The sequence below is a fragment of the Cnephaeus nilssonii genome (genome assembly GCF_951640355.1).
Source record: "Cnephaeus nilssonii genome assembly, chromosome: 8".
In the NCBI taxonomy this organism is placed as follows: Eukaryota; Metazoa; Chordata; class Mammalia; order Chiroptera; family Vespertilionidae; genus Cnephaeus; species Cnephaeus nilssonii.
The window spans coordinates 25,258,710-25,283,734 of NC_137079.1; the positions used below are offsets into that span (position 1 = coordinate 25,258,710).

At 37.0% G+C, this 25,025-nt stretch overlaps 1 protein-coding gene across 1 annotated transcript in view; it reads right to left on the reverse strand.

Moving 5' to 3' along the window:
* ZMAT4 (zinc finger matrin-type 4) overlaps nucleotides 1-25,025 on the reverse strand; it is a gene marked incomplete at both ends in the record, with an annotated part of 210,295 nt that overhangs the window by 58,219 nt on the left and 127,051 nt on the right. The window contains one exon of the mRNA XM_079779624.1: nucleotides 8,743-8,970. Coding sequence (XP_079635750.1) covers nucleotides 8,743-8,970 — 228 coding nt within the window. The remainder of the gene's footprint in view (nucleotides 1-8,742; nucleotides 8,971-25,025) is intronic.

Below are 25,025 nucleotides of genomic sequence, written 5' to 3' on the forward strand. Positions count from 1 at the left end.
CAATCCACTATCACCTGAAAGTCCACAGCAGAAATAATTTAAAAAGTACAAATCTCTGACTCCAGCATTATGTTTGTTTTGAAAGAAGGCTGATCATTCTGACTCACATACTACTTTTTATGATTTGAAGTTCTAGATAAGCTTCCTGGAAATTAATCCCCATTCCTGCTAATAAAGGCAGAAGTTGTATTATAGAGGGAGTAATAAATCTAGTGGAATCTCTAAAAACTGAACTTGGCTTCTCAATCCAAAACCCTCTGAATAGTCAAAATGATTTCTTTGCATTTCTATATTCACTCCAGCTAAGATGAAATCATAAATGTGGGGAAAACTCCTTTATTAAAAGTATGTAGTGTACTTTGCAAAAAAAAAAAAAAATTCATTCTAAGAAAACTGAGAGTTGACTATGCCTATTCAATGCTTGAGTTCAAACCAACTTTTATACTAACATATATAAGCTCTCAAACTCAACTGTTTAAAAGAAAAGAGTTAATTATCAGAGTTCTAGTTAGTCAATAATGAGTCACTGGAATTTAGAATTAGCACACATATAATCAGAAATCCCAGATCACACCATAACTTAGAAGGGGACAGTCACTTCATTTCTCTGGGCTTCAGAATCCTGCTCTGTAAAATGAAGGGGCATAAAAGATATATGCACCCCTATGTTCATAGCAGCATAATTTACAATAGCTAAGATTTGTAAACAGCCTAAGTGCCCATCAGGATATGAGTGGATTAAAAAACTGTGGTACATCTACACAATGGAATGGTACACTGCTGTAAAAAGGAAGGGACTCCTACCATTTGCAACAGCCTGGATGGACCTGGAGAGCATTATGCTAAGCAAAGTAAGTCAGTCAGAGAAAGATAAATATCACATGATCTCACTCATTTGTGGAATATAATGCATAACATAAACTGATGAACAAAAACAGATACAGAGACAGGGAAACATTGATCAGAACGTCAAACCTCAGAGGGAAGGTACGGGGGAGGCTTTGGGGGGGGGTGGTAAGGACACATATGTAATACCTTAATCAATAAAGAAAAAAAGAAGGGGCATAATTTAATAATGTTCAATGTTCTTTCTAACACTATCAGTTTATGATGCTCAGAAACATGACATTTTCAAAATTGTTTGTTTGCCTGTGTCTTCAAATGAGAATTATACCAGAATAGTCTAGTTTAGAGATTTCCAACCTTTTTCATCTCATGGCACACATAAAGAAATTACTAAAATTATGCCACACACAAAAATGGTACATTTTTTACCAATCTGACATAAAAGATCTAATTTTGACTGATTTACAAAAAATTAATAATAGTATTTAACTACCCTTTTTACTCCAAAGTTACTTAAAAAAATGAGGTGCTTATACTTGTATATAAAGATTTCAGGTACCAATAATTAACCAATCAGATGTAACCTTATTATGTGATGTGACCAATAAGATACAACTTCATTATATATTTGTGTTCAAGACAAGGCATTCACACTGGATAGCTATTGTTGTCTTGGCTATTGTCATTTTATTAGTTGACAATCAAAGGAAAGAGAGGTCAGTGCCCCCAACTAAATGTCAGGTATTGCATGTTACAAAAATTCTTGCAGCACACCAGTTTTAAATCACTGGTCTAGTTTCCTCTGAAACAATAAAATGCCTGCATTGTTTCAATCCTAAAACTTTTAAAAGAATAATAAAAAAAGGATCCTACCTAATAAAAGAGTAATATGAAAATTAACCATCACTCCACTACACCCACAAGCCACGCCCACCAGCCAATCAGTGCGAGAATGCAAATTAACCCCAACCAAGATGGCTGCCGCCACAGAGAGTAGGAGGGAGGCTTGGGTTTTCCCAGCAATAGAGGAAGCCAAGCTTTCCACACAGCCTGGCGGACCCAGGCCTCCACTCAAGAATACAAAATTTCAATTATAGAAGATAAATCCCAAGAAAAATGGTGGTAGCCACGGACCTGGAGAGAGCAGGCTAGGGTTGCCCCCGGCGACTGAAGAAGCCAAGTTTTCAACTTGCCCTGGCCAGCCCAGGCCTCTGTTTAAGGCTACAAAGTTTCAAATATAGAAGATAAACAAATCCAAACAGAAATGGCAGCAGCCACGGAGCGAGCAGGAGGCTTGGCTCCGCTCCAGGCTACAAAGTTTCAATTGTAGAAGGTAAATATATCCCAGAAACCAGGGCCTCTGCTTGGGTCGCCGGGGAGCATGGCTGGCCTGCAAACCACCACAGGCCCTTTACCCAGGCTGCCCCACGCCCCAAGGGAACCCCCACCCTGATCCGGGACACCCATCAGGGCAAACCAGCTGGCCCCCACCCATGCACCAGGCCTCTATCCTATCTAATAAAAGAGTAATATGCAGATTGACCATCACTCCAACACACAAGATCAAGATAGCTGCCCCCATGTGGTCAAAGATCCTGCCCCCATGTGGACACAAGATGGCCACCACAAGATGGCCAGCAGAGGAGGGCATTTGGGAGGGACCAGGCCTGCAAGGGAGGGCAGTTGGGGGCAATAAAGCCTGTAGGGGAGGGCAGTTAGGGGTGACCAGGTCAGCAGAGGAGAAAAGTTGGGGACAGTCTGGCAGGGGAGCAGTTAGACATCAATTAGGCTGGCAGGAGAGTGGTTAGGGGGTGATCAGGCTGGCAGGCAAAAGTGGTTAGGGGCAATCAGGAAGGCAGGCAGGTGAGCAGTTGGGAGCCAGCAGTCCTGGATTGTGAGAGGGATGTCCCACTGCCCTACGTGGGCAGTGGGACATCCTTCAAGGGGTCCCAGAATGGAGAGGGTACAGGCTGGGCTGAAGGACACCCCCCCCCATGCACGAATTTCGTGCACCGGGCCTCTAGTCCTATATAATAAAAGGCTAATATACAAATGGACTGAACTGTGGAATGACCAGTCACTATGACTCACACTGACCACCAGGGGGCAGACGCTTAACACAGGAGCTGTCCCCTGGTGGTCAGTGCACCAGAAGCTGGGCTCAGCGGCAACTCTAAGGATGTCCAACTGACGGCATAGGCCCGCTCCCTCCATCAGTCAGACATCCCCCAAGGGCTCCTGGATTGCGAGAGGGCACAGGCCAGGCTGAGGGACTCCCTCTACCCCCGCGAGTGCACAAAGTTCGTGCACCAGGCCTCTAGTAAATATAATAAAAGACTGAAAAATGAATCTTTCATTTTCACCTAGCTATAATTTCATAATTTACACTGTCATTGTTTTTAGCTAAGAAACTGCTTATATTTGCTGACAAGAAGAATTTAAACTATAAAGCAAACCTCTAAAGTACTTTCTGACCATTAAATTTTATAATTATGTAATTCAACAACTTCTTTTTGTTTTCTACATTGGATTTTATGTTCAAAAAGAGGTGACTGTATTTCTTGTCAAATTAAAACTTGGAAGTACAGACAAATACCATCTGTTTTTTTAAATGAATAATACTAACATTGAATCAGTAACCAGATTCTGCATATTAATATCTATTTAGACCAATTACATTTAAAATTATTTGTTCTCTTATAAGAATAATTTTTATTCGACCTGCACTTTAAGCAAAAGTTCTATATTTTCTAATGGCTAAATAGTTTGAATAAAAAAAATACAAAAGGTATAACTTTTTTTGTGCATTTAAGTTATATACAAATAACAGGCAAAAAGTTATGTGGGAGTTACATGATTTAAGGTCAATATACAAAAATCAACTACATTTTCTATATATCAGTAACAAACATATACAAATGAAATTTCCAAACTATAACACACTATTGTTAAAGAACATAAAATACTTGAAGAAAATTTAACAATATGATTAAAACATTTATTCTGACAATTGCAGAAAATTACTGATAGATTTAAAAATAAATAAATAGACATATAGGATGTTCATGGATTGAAAAACTCATTATTATGAAGAATTTAAATAAATGATCTCCAAATTGATCTATAGATTGAACTCCATCCCATTCAATATTCCAATAGATTTTCTATGTAGAAATTGGAAAGCTAATTCTATAATTTATATAGAAATGCAAAAGATTTAGGACAATCAAACAATCTTTGGAAAGAAGAACAATTCTGGAAAAATTACACTACCTAATATCAAGACTTCTGTAATGCTAAAAAAAAAATCAATACAATGTTGCACTGGCATAAAGATAGACAAAGAAATCAATGGAACACAATAGATTGTATAGAAATAGACTCATACATAATCAATAGATTTTTAATAAAGATACCAATGCAATTCAAGGAGGAAAAGAAAACATTTTCAACAAACTTGCTGTAATAACCTAGTAAATGTATAAAAACAAAATGAATTTCAAACCCTACCTGAAATAATATATAAAACTTAATTGGGAGAGGGACTGGATGAAAGAAGGTGAAGGGATTAGCCAAGGAATATACATGCTTAACCCATAGACACAGATAACAGTGTAGTGTTGGCTAGGGGGAGAGGGTGGAGAGGAGGCTAGGGCTGGATGGAGGTGTGCAAAGGAAAGAGGGGGAAAAAAGGACATTTGTAATAGTATAAACCAATAAAATAAAGTTTAAAAAACTAATCTGAGTATGTCATTATCATAGATGTAAAAGCTAAAATAATAAAACTTATAGAAGAGAACATACAAAATGCCTTTGATCATGGGTGTAGACAAAGATTTTTTAGATGGGGCAAGTAAACAATAATCACAAGAGAAATAAGGAGATAAAGTAGACTTCCATAATTTAAATGTTTGCTCACCATATATTCTTTAAGAAAATAAAGAGCCAAGTCACCATCTAGGAGAAAAATATTAGCAATTCATATATCTGACCAAGGATTATATTGATAATATGTGAAAACCTTCTACCTTCATAAAAAAAGGCAAACAACCAAATTTTGAAAAATAAAGACAAAATACATGAACAAACACTTCTCAGAGGAATATACACAAGTGATCAATAAGCACATTTTTAAAAGTGCTTCACAGGTTGGTCAATATGGAAACACAAATTAAAGCAATAGTGAAATCCTCTCCTACACTCAGGAGAGTGGCTAAAATATAAAGACTAACAAAAGGAAATGTTGGTGAGAATATGGAATTCATATAGAATAGTTTCCTCTTATCTGTGGGAAATATGTTTCAAGAACCTCCAGTGGGTGCCTACCACCACAGGTAGCACCAAACCCTAGATGTGTGTACATACCTATGATAAAGTTTAATTATAAATTAGGCAAAATAAGAGGTTAACAACAATAAGTAATAATAAAATTGAACAATTATAACAATATACTGTAATAAAAGTTACATAAATGGCTTTGAGGACATTATTAAGTAAAATAAGGGTTACTTGAATGCAAGCACTATGATACCACAATAGTTGATCTGATAACCTGGATGGCTATGAAGTGACTAAGGGGGTTGGGGAGCATACTCAGGGTGGACATGCTAAACAAAGAGATGAGTCACGTCCCAGTCAGGACTGAGCAGGATGGCACAAAATTTCATCATGCTACTCACAATTTAAAACTTATGAATTGTTTCTGGAATCTTCCATTTAATGTTTTCAGACCATGGCTTAGCATTGGTAATTGAAACCAGGGAAACTGAAACTGTGGATAAGGGGAGACTACTGTATATTTCAATAATGCAAAATAATGAAGCTACTTTGAAAAAAAATTGGCAGCTTCTTATATAGTTAAAAACACCCAACTTACGGTCCACAAATTCTACTCCTAGGGATTTCCCAAGAGAAAAAAAAAAAAGGCATGTTCATGAAAGTTTTATTCTAAATAGTACCCCCCCAAAAATCAAGAGGAGAATGAATATTAAAACTGTGGATTTTGGGAATTTGGGGTAGAATACACTCTGTAATAAAGAGAAAATGGATACTCTGCTTTATATGCACCAAGTGGATACATTTCAAAAAACAATAAGCTATGCAAGAGATGCTAGATACACAAAAAAATACACACTTTCTGCTTCCATTCCTATGAGGTTTTAGAATAGGCAAAACTAATCCATGGTGAAAAAATAAGAAAAGTGGTTCCCTGGAGTGGGAGGCTAGGATTGACTGGAAAGGGGCATATGGGGATTTTCTCAAGATGGAGAAGCTGTGTATCCTGACAGGGGTGTGATTACACAGGTGTTTGCATTGTTAAAACTCATTGAACTGTAACACTTAATGCCTTCTCATTTGACAATATGTAAAATATACATTTTTTAAATTAGAGAAAATATCATAAATAATTTCCTGTAAAAATTATTCAATCAGGATCCTTTTAGAAATGAAAATGATTGCCATATTAAGAATGTAGGATTTTAGGTAATTTTTAAATTTGGGGGTGGGTTTTTTTTTATTTTTTTTGTGTTTTTTTTTTTTTTTTGGTTATTTATTCAGCAATTATTGAGTACCTACTATGTGGTTGTCACAGTTCTAGGTGTTTTGACCACATTGGTGAGCAGAACAGATAGAGATGCCTACTTTCAAGTTGATAAAAATGTAAAGGGGGAAGTAGGGTAAAAATAGATTATTAGGGAAACCATAATACACAAGTAAATGCACTGTTTAAAAAACTGAGACGTGCTGAAAAAGAAAGTCTGTGATACTGCCATATGATGTCCAACTGCTTGAAACCATTTTTTAAAAAGTTATGGTTATGCCTTTATTAACTGATTAGCACTTTTGTCCTGATTAATTGATTAATCATGTATTAGAAGCACTCCAGAAACAGGGATGTGTGTGTGGTGTGTGTGTGTGTGTGTGTGTGTGTGTGTGTGTGTGTGTGTGTGTGTGTGTTTTAAAATGTGCTGAGTTATCACATTGTTTTATTCCTCAAGCTTTTATAATATTTACTGCCTGAATAAATATATATCAAGATGTCACCTGGGGTAGGTGAGAGGGTTGGTTTCAAGGACACTGTGTTCCATGCTAATTGCATTTCATGTGGTACCAAGTCATAGTCACATTGAGTTACCAAGTCAAAGTGCAGCTCTTTTTGTCTTCTCTATAAAAGACAAGCTGCTCAAATGTAACAGAATTCAGGCACCCAAGTCATTAAGATGTGGTTGTACATAAAAGATGCAGTGCTGATAATTCAAAATTGACAAGAAGAATATGCTCTAGGAATAATTCTTCTCTAAGTCATACTATCTGGCACAGAACATGCATAAAGCCCTAGTTTTCTCCTTCAGTGCCCTGCCGTGAAAGAGTCACTGAGCCAGCTTGTTATCTGCCAGTAACAGTGAGTGGTGGGTAGGCCTTCAGCTATGGAGAGACTCAGACTGAGAACATAAGAAATCCCCCAACAAAAAGCAATAATAACAACAATTGAAAAGTTTCTGCAATGAGATTATTCAACATAGAAAAAATATTAAGGCCCATGTTATTTTTCTCCAGCTAGAAAACATACACAAAAGTAAAGTATTGTTTGCTCTTATTTGTCATTTTTAATCACATATCTTGGAATAATCAGTTCCTTCTCAAGTTCTGTATATGTACTAATGGACTTCCAATCTTAAATACATGCAGCATCAGAGGATTCAGAATAACATGCTTATTTGCCAGCTAACTGCTTCTATTTCCCTGCCTCTTTGCCTGCACATATATAATTCTGCTCAGACGGAATTCTGCTGAAATGCTATCCACTTTTCTAGTTCCAAATGAAGTCCCTTTCCTTGGGGGAGTGTTCCTCACCAACATCATTAGAAGTGTCCTGTCCCTCCTTTCAGCTCACACAGCATGACTTCTGTTCCACTTACTTGGTCTAGAATTGTAACAGATTATTTCCTGACTACAATTATCCCTCTTGGAGGCTCATAGCCTGGTTGAGGGGTAATCAGAAGTGTAGGCTCTACACACAGAACCCAATTTCAATCTAGGTTACATTTGGAAAATTGATTTGTAAATGTTATTACAGCTATGACCATTCCCTAGCCAATCCAGAAAAACTTATCACACCCAAACAACATCTGACGTATATTGTCAATAGCACCCTTCACCTATATAATGCTTCACATATATGTGATTGCATTCTACACTGTCAACATTAAGCTGATTAAAAAGGTTTAGGTGATCAAAAATGCTTAAATGGTTATTGATAATGAAATCTCCTAAGAAATCCACAGGACTAATCTTCACCCTACAGCTTCCAGGTTTCTGCTCAGCAGCTGCTGGGAAACCTTAGATGAACTTTGAATGTTGCATAGCTTCCATCAATTAAGAAAATACCTGTCAAAATGGAGTGGGATGGCTGGTATTGACTATAACATGGCACACAGCACCACCTTGCATCAATTTCCAGGATATTTCTATTAAAAGGACTTGGGTTTGCTTTAAGCCATCAAAGGAAGTCAATGTATTGTCCTGTTTGGGCTGAATTCATAATAGCACAAAAGTTTAAAATAAGATCATGCTATTTGGCTTTTTTAGCATCTTCTCTCATACTGCTCATGTACAAAGCATTCATTAGAGAAGGTGTTTAAAGATAAAGCAGAAGAAAAAATAATCTGGTTTATGGATGGGTGACTTTGATCTGCAAAATAGTCAATAAAAATAGGGAAATAAATTATTTGAAACAAAGGAGATCACAAAAATTGAGCTAATTTTCTGCTCATTTCCTTTATCTTCTATTCCTTTGGATGAGCCTACTTAATAAGAATAATCATGCCAATTTTTGAAAACACAAATCTTTCTCTGAAAGCCCAGTTCTGGGGTAGAAATTAGAGTTTCTCTTACCTCTTAGTTCCCCCATATCCAGAGTTGTCCCAAGTTGTTCTAATAAAGCAACTCTTGCCGCATTCTTTTTGTGTTTCTTCCCATCATAATGTTGCTGGGCCATCAGGGGATTATTAAACCAGGCTGCACAGAGCCCGCAATACCTGTCTGAATCTCTTCTTTGATAGGGAGATGTGACCACCGGAGCAGTGTCCACCCTCGGAGGCTTAAGTGAGCTCAGGGGGGTTGCTGTGGAGGCAAACAACCAGAGAGAAATTTAAGACAGGTTAGTACACTTGTCCTCAGTCTCCAAAGGTGGAAGAATCTCATGTTAATTGTAAAGCTCAAAAATCCAAGAGTTTATTGAGAGCAGAACAATAATCTATGCCAGCCTTTGTTTTTGAACTTGGGATACGACTGAAAATTCTAATAGTTCAGGAGATCATTCCTTATAAAGAAAGAAAGATTTTTAAAAATAAACTTTTGGAGATATGGAGTGATCTGCTAATTGAATTGAAGCCAAACTCTGAAACAAATATTGAATGATCATGACTTTAAATATTCTGAATGAATGAATGAATGAATGAGATATTTGTGTCATAAGTAGAAACCACCAATAAATAAATGATTTGCCCAAGTGTTAGCAAATATTTCAGTGATATGGACTGTACAAATTGACAAAATCATGCTAAAATTTTACTCTAAGTTACTTCTGTTTACTGTGACAGGTTATTTTCAACTTATACCTGCTAACATTGATGTTGAAAGTACATTTTTTAAGACCAAAAGACAAACACCACATAGCATGCATTGCTTCTCTAAACTGAAAAGGCATATATCACTATTTTGAGATTCCAGTCCCAACTATTAATTTAACACATTCCATTGTGAACTATAGTTATTTTTGGTCCAGAAAAAAATGAACCCAACTTGATGTTTACTAATAAAAAGTAAAAAAAAAAATTAACTTCTTAATGCATTACACCATGCACGTTGCTTTTAGCTTCATAATAACATCTCAGATTATTGTCTCTGATGATGGACTTCAGAGACACCAAATGATTTACTGAAGGTGAGATAACCAGTTATGGTAAAGGTAGGACTCCAAACCAAATCCTTTGTTTCCAAGACCAATGTTCATTTTGCTACCCCTAAGGACTCTTTTCATACTTCTTATTAAGCAAAGAGATTTGTTTTTCTAGACCTCAGTCATCTATTTTATATAGGACTTAATTTAATTAAGGGGAAAATTTCTGATCCAAATATTTTGATGAAGACAAAGAAAAGTAAATTGTCACATAGCCCATCAGTTATAATGTCATGCAGGAGTACTTTCTGCTTGTTCTTTCCCTCTGTGATTCGGAGGGCAGCTGAATGTCATTCAAGGAAAAGCTGAGATATGGAAGCTCAATAAAAAAGTAAGCAACCACTTAATTAACCCTCCAAGCTTTCAAATAATTTTTATGTAAACTTTTATTTTTTAGATTAAATAACTGATATAGAAATAAATATTTGCTGAATGACATTTTAATTCAAGAAATGCCTACAGTGGAACAATATCTCAAGAAAGTATTTTCCTCTCTACTCAGAGATTTCATCAGGCAAGAATGTTTTAACTAGCTTGGATGAAACAATGGTATTATTTCTCTAAGAGAAATAAGGACTTAGAGAAATAATACTTCTTTTAAAAGTTCATTGCCAGATTCAGTCATAAATCACGATGTGAAACTAAAGCTCAAACGTGGGCCTTACCATCCTGGCAGTCACCCAGTATCATTCTGCTGTGACTTAGAAATTCTAATAAGAAGCTACAAATATGCAGTTGACCTGCATGGGAAAGGACTTCTATCCACTTTTCTGAAGGAAATTGGATTTTGCTTCCAAAGTTTCCTGCATCCTTATCAATTTTTGAGGATTTATAGCTGCCTGTTGTTTTTGACGACAACAGAAAACATATCAAATGTTTGCAATCTGAATGAATGTTGACTCTTGAAGCATAATTTACTTCCTTCTAAACTGGACCCTAAAGAAACACTTCAGAGTCAAATTTATCAATTGATACTTTATGCACCACATTCTAGCAGGAGTGGTGCACAATAGAATATTTGTCAAATAAGATAGTAATCTTATCTTGCATTTAAGGGTGTAGTTTGATGCTGCATCTGTACTATAGCTTCTCCTCTTTAATAATTCTGTCCTTTGTATAGCCCCCAAATTTAATTTTCTTATGCTTTGTTTCCAACTGTCTTCACCAATCTCAATTCAGTTTATATTTCATATAAAGGCAAACTAAGCAGTATGAGGGGAATGAAAAGATCTTTGAATCAAAGTATGAACTCAGGGTTGAGTTGGACTCCCCAACCACTGAGCTGTGTGACAACCACGCCAATCTACAGAGAAGTAGGAGTGGCCTATTTCTATGTATTTCAGAGAGGGCAGATATGCACATCATTCTAGAAAGTTTACTTTCAAACAGGAAGCCATCTACTCTGCTTTATTTTTTATCGTGGCATCCAGACATCACTCCAAGCTTCTGGCCTGGTACCAACCACCCCTAGTTTGCCTACGACTGAGAGGGTTCCCAGGATGTGGATCTTTCAAGAGCTAGTCCTGGGCAAACGGGAATGAGTTGGTCACCCAGGTTCTGGGTCAGACCTGATTTAACATCACTGTGGAGAAACAGGAGTTAGCGAAAAGTTTGGCAACAATTGTTCAAGAGCCTAGAGCAGGTGCACTTTCAACCAAGCAGAGAGGACCCACCAATAGATTTTAAAGCTTCACTTGTCAGATCACCAAGCGGGTGTCCTTAGCCAGATTAGGGGGTAACACAGTCAACAGACAATGGGATTCTCACCTACCTATCAATCTTCTGAACCAGGGACCTGGGGTACCCTTCAACCCCCACACCTGGGGTTTCTACTAACATTCCCTTCTCTCTTGCTTATGCTTTCTAGGTTTTAATATAACGAAAATTATCCCATTCTCAAAAAGGACTTGGGAACTTTTGAAATAGTTTAAGGAATTTACTCATTTGAAAGGATGTGGTTTTCTCACCTAAGGCATTCATATCCATAATACAAGTTAATCTAAGTTGTGTGATATTCTGCAATTAATACATTATATCTATTTCATGTAATTTCTTTAGTTGCCCCCAAATTCCATTTGACCAATGAGGTAGCTTGAAGTTCCAGGGTGGGTAGTAAATCAATTAGTATTAGGCCCCCCTCATAAAAGCAGCAAAGGAAATAGCAAAGACCAGATCTTGGGATTTGAAGACCAGCACTATATTTCAGTGTCAACTGGTTTCTTATGATGCTCAGGAAGCAATAGGCCGAATAAACATACAGATAAACTGTAGAGTAAGAACACATTTTCTAGGCTTCAACACCTGTTCTCAGTGGGGATTACTTGGAAATATGCACTGTTTCTAAAATAATTTTTCTGATTTCTAGTCCCTCTGATAAACTGCCCTCCCCTCCTCTTTTTTTCCTATCCTAAATCAAAATAACAATGACAGTAGGAATTCTTCAGCAAGTATCACTGTTTTTTTCTGTAAATGCTGTTAAGAGTTCAATTTGACTGGGTCAGGCATTGCTGGCCTGAGGAGACAGCTGTCAGTGTAGATTGACAATTCAGTTTCCAAACAGGCCCCCGTTTCCTGCAGGAAAACGCTCAATGCAAACTGTGCAAAGTCTGGTCTCAAAGCAGATTTTCGTTGTATCTCTCACAGAGGATGTGTGTACATGGCAGATACTCAACAATCACATGAAGAATAAATGGAAAAAAAATACTAGTGAGTTTCAGTAAATATCAACTCGGGATTTTTATGTTTTAATAAATAACTTATGAAAGCTAAATTTTAAATCTTTAATGATATCATTAAACTTACTTTAAGGGATTAAAAATAAATTAGATGAGCCCGGCCTGCATGGCTCAGTGGTTAAGCATTGACCTATGAACCAGTAGGTCACAGTTTGATTCCCTCTCAGGGCACATGGGTTACTGGCTCGATCCCCAGTGGGGGGCATGCAAGAGGCAGCCAATCAATAGTACTCTCTCATCATTGATGTTTCTATCTTTCTCTCCCTCTCCCTTTCTCCCTGAATTTAATAAAAATATATTTTTTAAAAAAGAGAAAAATAAATTAGATGATAAATTAAATATATTGTGTACATCTATACTCTGAAATATCAGGCATTAATTTAAAAAATTTGTGGTTTGTTTGTTTTTTTAATGTTTGGGATATAAAGTAAACTAAATGATATGGTTTAGCCCTGGATAGTATGGCTCAATTTGTTGAGCATTGTCCCATGCACCGAAGGGTTGCTGGTTCATTTCCCAGGCAGGGCACATGCCTGGGTGCGGCCTTGATCCCCGGTCAGAGTGGCCAATTGATGTTTTGCTCTCACATCAATGTTTCTCTCTCCCTCCCTCTGCCTTCTGCTCTCTCTAAAAATCAAGAAAAAAAATCTTTAAAAAACGATATTGTTTACTAGTATATGTAGGGTATAAACCAAATTACTTATTATTAAATTATACAAACACATGCAACTATACATAAGGACTAGAAGGTTATAAATGAAAATCTTAGCAACAATTGTTTCTAAGCTGTGGATTCTGGGTGATTTGTTTTATACTCATAGATATATACTCATTGCTGCAGAGGGAGAACATTTATATTTTATCACTCATACATGGGCCATATTTCATGCTAACTTATTTTAGTGCAAAGTCTAGACAACACTGCTTAGGGGACTTGTGGTGCCACAACTAGGTCTTAAATTAAATCTCAGAAGATTTTATTTGCAATTTTTTATTTATTAATTTCTTATTGATTTGGGGAAGAAATGGGCTGGGAAAATGCTGGCTTAGTCAGAATAATACATGAAAGACCCTATTACATCTCCTACTTTTCCAAAAGATACAGGGAAAGCCATTTCTCCACTGTATAGCAGATCCAAAAATGGCTCTAATTATTCTGATAAAATAAAGAATCTCTCTTCCTTCTCACATGATATGCTTGGAAGTGAATTCTGTTATCCAAGGCTATAAGGGGGGAGGGGGGAGAAGCATGTGGTAATTTTTTCTATGCCATGAAGGAAATTAAATCAATTTTCCCGTGCTCCAAAGTATGTGCCATTAAACACTTCCAGAGAGTAAACAAAGATGAGATGACCTAGCGGAAACATCATCCCAACTCAATTTTGTATCAACACTCTAAATATAATCAATCCATTAACAGGAATTGCTTTCTCACTCTCACTAAATACATATATCATCGGTCTTCATTAATATAGTATTCATAGATCATTGATTTTCATTAATATAGAATAATTCCCTCTAGTTTCAGCCACTGATTAGATTCTAAACATCTTAAGTAGGCCTGTTTTCTGCAGAATCCTAATCTTTGAAAATAGGCCATTAAATAGAACTTTAGAAGAGATAAAAGTCCTTTTCTAGCTTTCTCATTTTTAATGGGAAATATTTCAATATTTCATTTTTAATATCTCTGGTTCTATTTATTTGTTTACTTTTTTAAAAATTTGAAGTAATTTTAAATTTACTGAAAAGATGCAAGAATAGTGCAAAGAACTTATCTGTACCCTTCCCTCAGGCTCTCAGATTGTTAACACTTTGCCATACGTGCTTCATCATTCTCTCTGTCTCTCCCATCAACTTTTATACACACGCATAGAGAGCGTCACACATATAAAAGAACCCAAAGGCTATGCTGCTCTTCATTCTTCTATTCATTGAAAACAGGGAGACAGAATGTAAGATTCACAAGGATAAGGATCTTTATCTGTTTTGCTCACTGATGTATCCCAGGTGCTCAGAACTGAGCCTGGCACATAGCATGTGCTAAACGCGCGCGCGCGCGCACACACACACACACACACACACAAAACCAAAGCTCTTATTGAATGAGGGGAGCAGTTAATTTTCCCAAAAGCTATCTATGCACCCTGACTGGTTTGGCTCAGTGGATAGAGCATGGCCTGTAGATTGAAAGGTCCCAGGTTCGATTCCGGTCAAGGGCTTGTACCTTGATTGCAGGCATATCCCCAGTGGGAGGTGTGCAGGAGGCAGCTGATCAATGTTTCTCTCCCATCGATGTTTCTGACTCTCTATCCCTATCCCTTCCTCTCTGTAAAAAATCAATAAAAATATATTTTAAAAAACAAAAAAGACAAAAGCTATCTATGTAAGAGAAGGAATCATGGTTTTACATTAGGACATCCAGCTAGTATGATGTGATAGTGTCCTTTCTGTCCTCTTTAAAACAGCTGTTACATTGTGGGTATACAGACATACCTTATTTTATTGCACTTTGCTTTATTTCACTTCACAAATGTTGTGTGTGTTTTTTTACAAATGGAAGGCAAGACCCTCCACCAGCAAAAGATTGCTTCTCATTTTATTGCAATACTTGTTTTATTATGGTGGTCTGGAACTGAAGTGCAATATCTCTGAGCTTTGTCTGTAATTTGTTCATGGCATTCCGTCTTCAAACAATATTCAGTTAGGGTGCTTTACTTCCTCTGAGTTCAGGGTCAAAATATTTGGCTATGGCCAAACAGTTCCCAAACTCTGCACAGAAGTGCACTGAAATGATGCAATGAATATACAGGAGGTCCATAAAATATTTTAAAATTCTGATGAAAGGATAGCTACATCTCTCTGACACCATGGGAACCACTATCTCCAGGTAGTTGAGTTTCAATATGAGATGCTCCAGTGAGTTAATTTTCCTGTGAAGCTGGATTATTGAAGGCTGCTGTGTTATTCCAATTCATCCAACCAATAAATGAGGAACAGGAAATAAAGGTGACAATGTCCAATCTAATTTCAAGATTTGATAAATTAGGCGGTGCCCAATATGATTGCTTAAGAAGGAAATACAAATGTTAAATTTTTTTTCAGTATATGTGTACTATTTTTTCAGATGGCTGCTGTTATTAGCACATACTGGTAAATACTTACTAAGTTGTCTGGACACTAACAGTTATGACATCGTACTACTATAGGATGTTTGAGCAAGAATCGAGGACCTGCTAATTGGGTGCTCCTAGAAATGCCTTTTCCCATAAACCTCAGACAAGAAGCAGAGCTTCAGAAGGGCAGAGTGGGTTTCCCTGACAGGGACTCATGACTCACTGTCACCCCGGTGCCCGCCCCAGCAGATGTCATCCTTAGACTAGTGAGCTGGAGGGCATCACCCAGATCACAGGCAGTATTGAGGGGGGCTGGTGAGCTGAAACCTGGGATCTGATACTAGCTTTTGTTCTTTTCATTCTGCCTTTATTTCCTGATTTCACTTAATCCAGGGGTGGGAATGATTTACTACTTATCCAGCAGCATCAGCTATTCAACTAGAGAGCCAGCTTCCCGGACCATTTCTTACAGCCTATGAATATTTATAGAAGATTCAGAGATGAGAAGAGTGATCAGTGTCAGAAGCTCAGCGGAAGATAAAGTGCAGGCTGGGTTTAGACGAAGACAGAGAGAAAAGGTGGCCTTTTGGCCTGGGCTGGAATGAAGCTGAAACTTTAGAAGTAATTTTAGGGAAGTTAGTTCCTGAGTAAAATGTGTGCATCTACCCTTTTCTTCACCATCAGCCAGAGTACCTCCCCCAAAAAGGGATCTCCTGATTACTCCATTTAATATCAGTTGTGAGTTACCATAAACATATATCCATGAAAATAACATTGGCCTTAATAACCCATAGTCCAAACCAGGCAGCATGGCTCAGTGGTTGAGCATCAACCTATGAACCAGGAGGTCACAGTTTGATTCCTGATTAGGGCACATTCCTGGGTTGTGGCCTCGATCCCTAGTGCAGGAGGCAGCTGATCAGTGATTCTGTCTCATCATTGATGTTTCTAACTCTCTCTCCCTCTCCTAAAATCAATGAAAATACTTTTTTAAAAAATAACCCATAGCCTGCAAGTTATTAAAAAATCCCTCTATTTTGTATTTAAAACAATGAATATTAGCTACACACATATTTTGCATAGATCTATTTAGATTTAATCTAGATATAAAGTACTTTATATTAACTGTCACTTAGAAATGGCTAAATCTGAAGGTTTGAAGCTATTCTGAGTCAGCTCTACGAAACCTCAAAGCAGCTCTAGAACTTCTTGAGGTCAGATTGTGAGACAGGTCGAGCTACTGTGCTCCATCATGTGAGCTGCCTCCCAACACTTGGATCAAGAGAATCCTGAGTATCAAATACCAATGCAATAAGGTTTTCCTGAGAGTTTAAAGACCATTGCCTTACACCACTGCTTCTCATATTGAGCAATGTGGTTGGTGGGCAAAAGATGATTGCAAACAAGGAAGCAGTTTTGGGCTAGATAAGACTTTGCAGATAAGTGTTAGAAAATCATTAGATTAATTCAGTTCCTGAGGGAACAAAAGCTTTCCCAGGGTCTGAATCATGTAGATGTTTCATCCATAATCATTAGCTAAACTATGGCTTGACCACAATTTGCACACTTCATTGCCAAACAGACACCGCTAAAGGGAGTGCATGAGAAAGAATCTAAATTATTTCTATTGAAGAATTTTTAGAACAAGGGTGCTATTAACAGCCAACAAGGATGGCACTTCAGGCTTTCTTGGTCAGTGTGTGCCACAGACCAAGAGCTTCCACATCACCTGGAATTTATTAAAGATGAAAATCTCAGGTCCATCCCTCCACCACTGGATGAGAATCTACATTTGTGAGCACTTAAGTTGGTTCGTATGCAAAATAAATTTCAAAAGCACTGAAATTAGGATTCAGTGGTTCTCATCCCTGGTTGAGGGTTATATTGAGCTGGGAGAGATTAAACACTTATGGACTCTAGTCTCTACCCCAGGCCAATTAAATCAGAATCCCGTGGCATGGGGCTGAGCATTGATAAGTTTTAAGGCTCTGCAGGTACTTCTAGTGTGTATACAGTGTTGGAAACCATGGGACTGAAAGGATTGACTGCTTTGTCAATCTTACCAAGCCTCAATGTTTTCATGTTTTATTCCTTCAACTGTATGTGCTGCCACAGTAGGCATACAGCACCACCCAAGCCCTCATGGAGCTTGAAATCTGGAATGAAAATATTTTAAATAGTTTCACAGAACTACTTTGTTATGTTGTATTAATTCTACAGAAGATTATGTGCTTCCTTAAAAAATCATGAGACAATAGTTCTAGAGAAAATAACTCAGGTTTTAAAATAAAACCAAAACAAAACTCAGGGTTTTTAACTATACCGATGTTTCCTACAATAAAATGGGGCTAATGGTTCAACCTCAGACCTTTGCTGTGAGGATTAAAATTGCTTGCTTGATAAAAGTTATTTCCCAATCCTGGCCACAGAGAAGACTAAGACTGGAACCCAGATTTCCTAACTCCTCCCCCTTGTTTTTCCACTGTCCCACACACATTAGTTCTGCCTCTGGTAAGGGGAAGTCAAAAAAGCTCATCTACTGGTAGTGAAATGTTCAAGTAGCTAGTCATAAGTCTGCAGTTACTATAGCAAACAGATGTGTTGTAGAATAAAGGAAGTACATAGAAGAGCCAGAGAGATGGCTTGAGGAAGAAAGATGTATAAGTAATGGTTAAAGAATTTGGAAATACTTAGCCAGAAGAAAGGAAGCAAAAATATGACTTAATAACACTGAGATACATAGAGGATTATGGAATTTGGACTGATGGCAAGCTGTTTTCCAAAGTCACTAAACACAGGAAACAGACTAAGCTTAAAACGGAAGGCCTCTAGAAGAGAGGGAGTTTAAGGGTGCTGGTGCATGATGCTGAGACATGCTTACTGCCCCTGATAAGGTTTGTAGAATGTGAGCATTATCAATGCCTAGTGGTGGAGGGGGAAGCACTTAAACCACACCAGAAGCTGGAACTTAGAATTAAATGAAATTTTACTGGAACAGTGAGATGGATAAGATGTTAAGTCAGGAGTCTGTGAATTTCTATGTATAACTCATTCTACATCTCAGTCTCAGGATAAAACATAACTTTAAAAAAAGTAACATACTTGAAGATTAAATCATCATAATTAATCAAATGTATGGACATGTTTCTGACTTATTTTGATTAAAAATAACCTGGCATTTGCATTAAGATCAACTAAAATATTCATGTATATGCCAGAGCCAATTCTTTCCTCTCTGACCATCAGCACTCTCGTTTTATTATATTTACTAACTGAAAATGAAAGGTCCAGATATTGAGATTTCATCTGCTCTGTTGACTGAAAAGCAAAATAAAGATGCCAATGATTAGCACTTTGCACTAATCAAGATATAATTACAGAGAGAATTCATGAGTACTCCATTAACCCCCGTCTCCTGCTTCTCAGTTAAGTGGTCTCAACAGGTAGCATAGGACAACAATCATGCCTGCAATTGGCTGAGACCCCTGGCTTCCAAAGACCTTCATATCTTTCACCTTTGAGGATGGCACTCAGAAGTCCCAGATCATGTCTTTAGCCAATATCACTAACAATAAGAATGGCTTCCTCCAAAAGAATTGCCAAGGCTTAGTTGGGGCCCTTTAATCTCACCTTGGCAATTAATAATGCATCAAAATGGCCATAAATCCTCTTGAAAACCTTGGATGGATTTATAATGAGAGCCATAAACTAGTGTGTGCTCAGCAGACAATCGAAGAAAGTCATGTAGCAGAAAATCCTACACAACAGACAGCTTCTCTGACAGCTGGGAATAGAGTAAGAAAACATGAAATGCCATCTTTCTGTGTCACCTGACAATTTATATAGCAGAAGTGGCTATTGATAATTTACTTAGTGGCTTTATTTTCCTACAGGCTCACTTCATAAAATAAGAGGTGTTTCCATTGAATTCCATACTGAGAGCTAAGCCCTGAGGTCTGGTTTTCCCTACCCTCGGGAGACAATGAACAATGCATTTATTCTGGGCTCTCTGAGAGACAAAAGGGACCTGAATGTTTAAAGAGGGGTGTGCCTGATATTAAGAAAATAATTGCTTCTTAGGGCCCATAAAAAAAGAGGGTTGCAAGAATGGATAGAGACCTACGCATCTTAAAACCAGTATGTCTAAGTTGGTGCCTTTGAATGTCTACAATGGGGCTTTGGCCTTCTCTTCCATAGCCTCGCTTGGCACAAAGGAGATGGGACCATCCATGGAAATCACTGACCTGGAGGAATAGGACTGCCTGCATAGGGAGAAGGTGAGTGAGATCCGTTCTGAGGAAGCCCTGGCTTCACTGCCAGCCTGTGGGCACACAGCACACAACACCGTCTGCGTGGTCATAAAGTAGTCAGAGCGCATAGGCTGAGAGGCTTCTCTGAGGATACCTAATGCCTCTAGGCCCTTGTATGACCCAAAAGATGGATAGGGTACCCAGAGAATGACTGAGACTGGCCTTCTAACCAATCATCAGGGCTAGAGGATAGATGTAATTTAAATTGATACAAAATATAAATAAACATGATACTTACTGTACTCAAGTGCTACCCAGTAATTCATACTTCTTGCATCTGATTATTAAAGAAATCAAACTAAGCATTAAGCAAGCTTTTAAGGCTGATGTTTATATAGATATTTCAAAAGATGAGAATGTAGTTTGGGACACTGACTGCCAATTATTTTAGGTGGGACGTTTACTTTACAAGTGCCTTTTCAATTTCATAGACTAGACAGTTTTAAGGTTCTTATTTTTAATAGATGGCAAGAATTATTGCCAGAAAATCTCTCACTCTGTTTTTTTCTGAATAGCAATGCATTCTGTGTACAGATTCCAAGTTTTAACTACATCTCCTATTGACAGTTTCAGAGGAAGCACAGGAAATTGATTATTTTATTTTTCTACTATATTCCTTCATAAAATACATTAAAGAACATTCTAAAATAAAGGGATAACTGCATCATAAAGCTTTCTGAAATTCTTAACTATCTTACTCCACTATTTGATCAACAAAAGGAGAAAACTGAGTTTATGGTATTTAAAAGGATTTGTGAAAGTCACCTAGGTAATAGCCTCATTGTTAAAATCTTTCATTCTACCTAATCATTGATCCTTTGTTTTATTGATCATCAAATATAAAATAAGACAGTAGCCTTGACCTAATCATTGTCCAAAGCCTCTTTTGATCCACTTTACAGAAGTAGTGACCAAAAAAATTTAGTTCACATTGTTAATTCACTTAAACTCTGTTCACTGTAAAGTAGTCAATAGCTGGATTGATGTGGTTTCTTCTGACAGTGTGAGACTGTAGAAACACTACTGCAACAGAAATCTCTTTGCCACCAGGCAGTTGTGTCCCCTTGGGCAAATGATTTCACCTCTCTAGGCCTCAGATTCATCACTGGGAAAACTAGATAATTAAAATAATGATTGGTAAGCACCTTCTAGCTTGCAATTCTATGACTCTATTCCTTATTATATTTATAAGCATTCAAAAAGCCAAAGACATCATCAGAACAAATACATTGATCTAGAGATGACAGGCCAACTTTCCTAATTTCAAGGGAAATGCGTCACTATGAAGAGCTGCCTATTTGACAAACTATTGTTTGCATCTATTAAAATAAGTATCTAGACAGATCATGCCTGGCAAACCAAATAACCTGAATCAGATGATAGAACTGCCATGGCATATAAAATCTTATATGCAAATACAAGGTGTTGATTGAACCTGAAGCACATGTATTATTCAAAATTTGAATTTATGTAACTTTCAAACAAATCTTTATTCATTCAACAGAAAACTCAAATAAGCAATTCTGTGTGACATACAAATTTATAGGAAAGTTCTGAAGCTCTGTCTATTTCATCTTCCAAAGGAAGGAAAAAAGAAAACCAACAAGATTTTAGAAGAGAAATATACAATAAACACACTTACACAGAAGACAAGCAGAGTTGACAAGATCATTGCTTATCTGTCCCTTTTCCCACATTGTTCACTATTCCTACAAATGAGAAATGCTTGATTTAAGGTTTCTAAATATCTGTCTTTGTTGCTTTATTGCTTCCAGTCATCTTTGGGAGAACCTTGGGGTTTGAATGGTACTGTTCATTAGGCAAGCAAAAATCTATAGATCATTTTATGAAGCATTATTTATCACCATCTAGGAATCAAGGCAAGGTCCTAGAATGTACAATGAGAAGCCCTGGGTTCAAGCTCCAATTATATATTTTACTATGTAACACCAAGCAAGTTACTTTACTCTGCAGGGTCTCATTTTCTTCATCAGTAAAAGAGACATAATACTTTATACTTTGTGTTTGTTATGATGATTAAATTAAATAATAAATGTGATGTTTATGATACCAAATCTTTATAATTATCAGTTATAATAATTGATTTTATTATTAGGTTACATTCAGTCTACTCAATTATAGTTTTACAACATCCCAGGATCTTTAAAATATTATGTATTTTTATTTCATTTTTGAGAGATGAACAGACTTTTTAAAACTTATTTTTTATAAATATAATAAATACAAATTTAATTTTGCTATGTAGACAGTTAATTCTTATTACTCACGGTAGGTATTTCTGTAAAGTCTCCAAGAACACAAATTGCAAACACTGAACCATTGCTCTTGGGGAAGTTCAAGGTTTAGGTTCCTGTGAGCCTATGGTCACCACATTTTAATCAGTTGATCAATATAAAAGCTTGTTTTATATGTTCTTCTGTTTAAAGACACTTTATTTAATATGTGTTTCATTCAAAGCCAACAACACTATAACTCATGCCTGGAACAAGTTTGTTTTCCCTGTAAGGCACATCACTACTTCTTGCAACTTAGGAACACTAGACAGCACTTCAGCACTATCCTTGGGAGCCATTTAAAATGGCAAAATCACCAACAAAAAACTCAAAAATTTTAAAAACCTGGTACTAAATAGATTACAAAAAAGGCACTGTCCACAGTATGAGAGCTGAAAGGGAGAGTAGAGTCAACCTTGTCAACCTCAGCTGAGAACCTGCAAATGGAGCAGCTCAAGATCTGCACCACTTTGCACATGTCGACAAATGACCACAGAAGTTCCATGAGTACTGAATCTGTGGTTACAAATAAATTCCAGTAAGTAAGTAAATTCACAAATACAGAATCTGCAAATAATGAGGATCAACTGTGTGTGTGTATGTGTACACTTGCATACATTAACATACAATAATATACTCACTCAACTCAATCATATGGCAGGCACTATATTATGTATTTTACTTATATCTTCTCTTTTATTATCATAATTACTAGAGGCCCAGTGCACGAAATTCATGCACGGGTAGGGTCCCTAGGCCTGGCCAGCAATCAGAGCCAATCAGGTCCCCCGCCTCCTCCTTCCCTCATTTCCTCAGTGCCACGCCCCCCCCGCCCCCGCTGGTTGCCCACCATGTTCTGTGCTATCTCCTGGTGGTCAGCGCACATCATAGTGAGCAATTGAACTCCCGGTCTCCCGGTCGAACTCCCAAGGGGATACTTTGCTTATTAGCCTTTTATATATATAGATATAATGTAAATACCCATAAATTTAAAATATGAATTTGAGGGCGGAGGAGTTAAAATAACTTGTAAAGATTCAAGAGATAAAACCAGAATTTAAAACTAGGTCTGATTTTAGAGCTTATGTTCATATTCTACATTATTCCGTATTTTATCAGGAGAAAAGGAGTTTTTTAAAGTCAAGCAAATGAACAGGCATGACATTTCCTGTAAAAATGAAAAACAACTACCTTTGATCACCCTATTTAACTGAAATTTAAGTAACCAAGGTAACTTAATTTGAAAATAAAACTATAGATAGGTAAATGTCTATCATTATTCTAATGCAATGCTTCCAATTTTTACTTATCCAACAAATATTTATTAAATGCCTACTATGTGCCAGGAAGTGTTCTATGTACAGTCATCAACTGAGAGGTGGTGGTGTGATGCCTTAGCAACTGACCTCAGAACTGCCCACTATCCATCTTCTATCATCATTAAGATGTTAAAACCTACATACCTCTAAGGCAAGTTCAAACTCATAGGGATCAAAAATGAAAGAAAAGGTACTGCTAGGAATTATATAAAGGTGAATGCTCAATATCCAGTTTTGTTAAGAATGATAGAAGTATTCATAAAAGTTTACATGTGAAACAGTAACTTTAAAGGACAGTGTATCAACCAGATAGATTAGACTATCCTGAAATAAGAAACACCACCAAAATATCACAATAAAGGCATCTTTCTTATCTTGCAAAGTCTAATGTAGGTTGAATGGCTCTCTGCTGTCTTCTTGGCTAGTCTTAAAATAATGCAAATTACACCTAAACACAATCAATGTGAAGTCTGGGGAATGTAGAAAGCAAATGAGTTTCAGATGAGCAATGTCTCTGCCACAGACAAATGTTCTTGTTAATCATAAATATAGTACATAACCATTTAGATTATGGGTAATCTTAAATTCTCCTTTGATTAGTAGTACACAATGAGGAATATCTGTAATTTAAAGCTTTTTTTCCCCTAGGCTTCAAATTTCTTTTAAATAATTTATGTTCTCTTCAAAAATATTATTAAGAACAGTTAAATGAAATTTTCTTTTAGGATGTTCTTTAGGGTTTGGAATAAGAACTCAATCTCATTCTTATTCCAACTATCTTATTTTTATGGGTTTATCAAGAAAGAAAGAAAGAAAGAAAGAAAGAAAGAAAGAAAGAAAGAAAGAAAGAAAGAAAGAAAGAAAGAAAGAGGAAAAATCACTAGCCAGCAAGAATGATATTGAGGTCCCTGACCTTTATCAGTTGCAATCAGTTAAATGAAGGTGGCTTATGTACTGTGTTGAAATTGTTCCCCCAGAATTTATGTCCAGTTGAAATTTCAGAATGTGAACTTATTTGGAAATAGGGTCTTTGCAGATGTAATTAGTTAAGCAAAGTTGACTCATACTGGATTAATCCCGAACCTGATCTAGTAACTGGTGTTTATATAAGTAGAGGAGAGCACACACACAGAGACACAGGGAAGGACAGTGACAAGGGAGGCAGAGGTTGAAGTGATACAGCTAGAATGCCAAGGAAGGAGCCACCAGGAGGTAGCAAGACACAAGGAAGAATTCTTCCCTAGAGCCCTCAGAAGAAGCATGACCCTGCCCACACCTTCAGCAAAGACGTCTAGCCTCCAGACTGTGAGAGAATAAATTTCTTTTTTTTTTTCAGCAACCCACAGTTTATGAGATTTTATGGCTGCAGCTCTGGGAAACTAATACAGATTGGGTCTCAGACTTCAAATAAGAATTAAAAATCAGGAGATACTGCCCAGCTGGTCT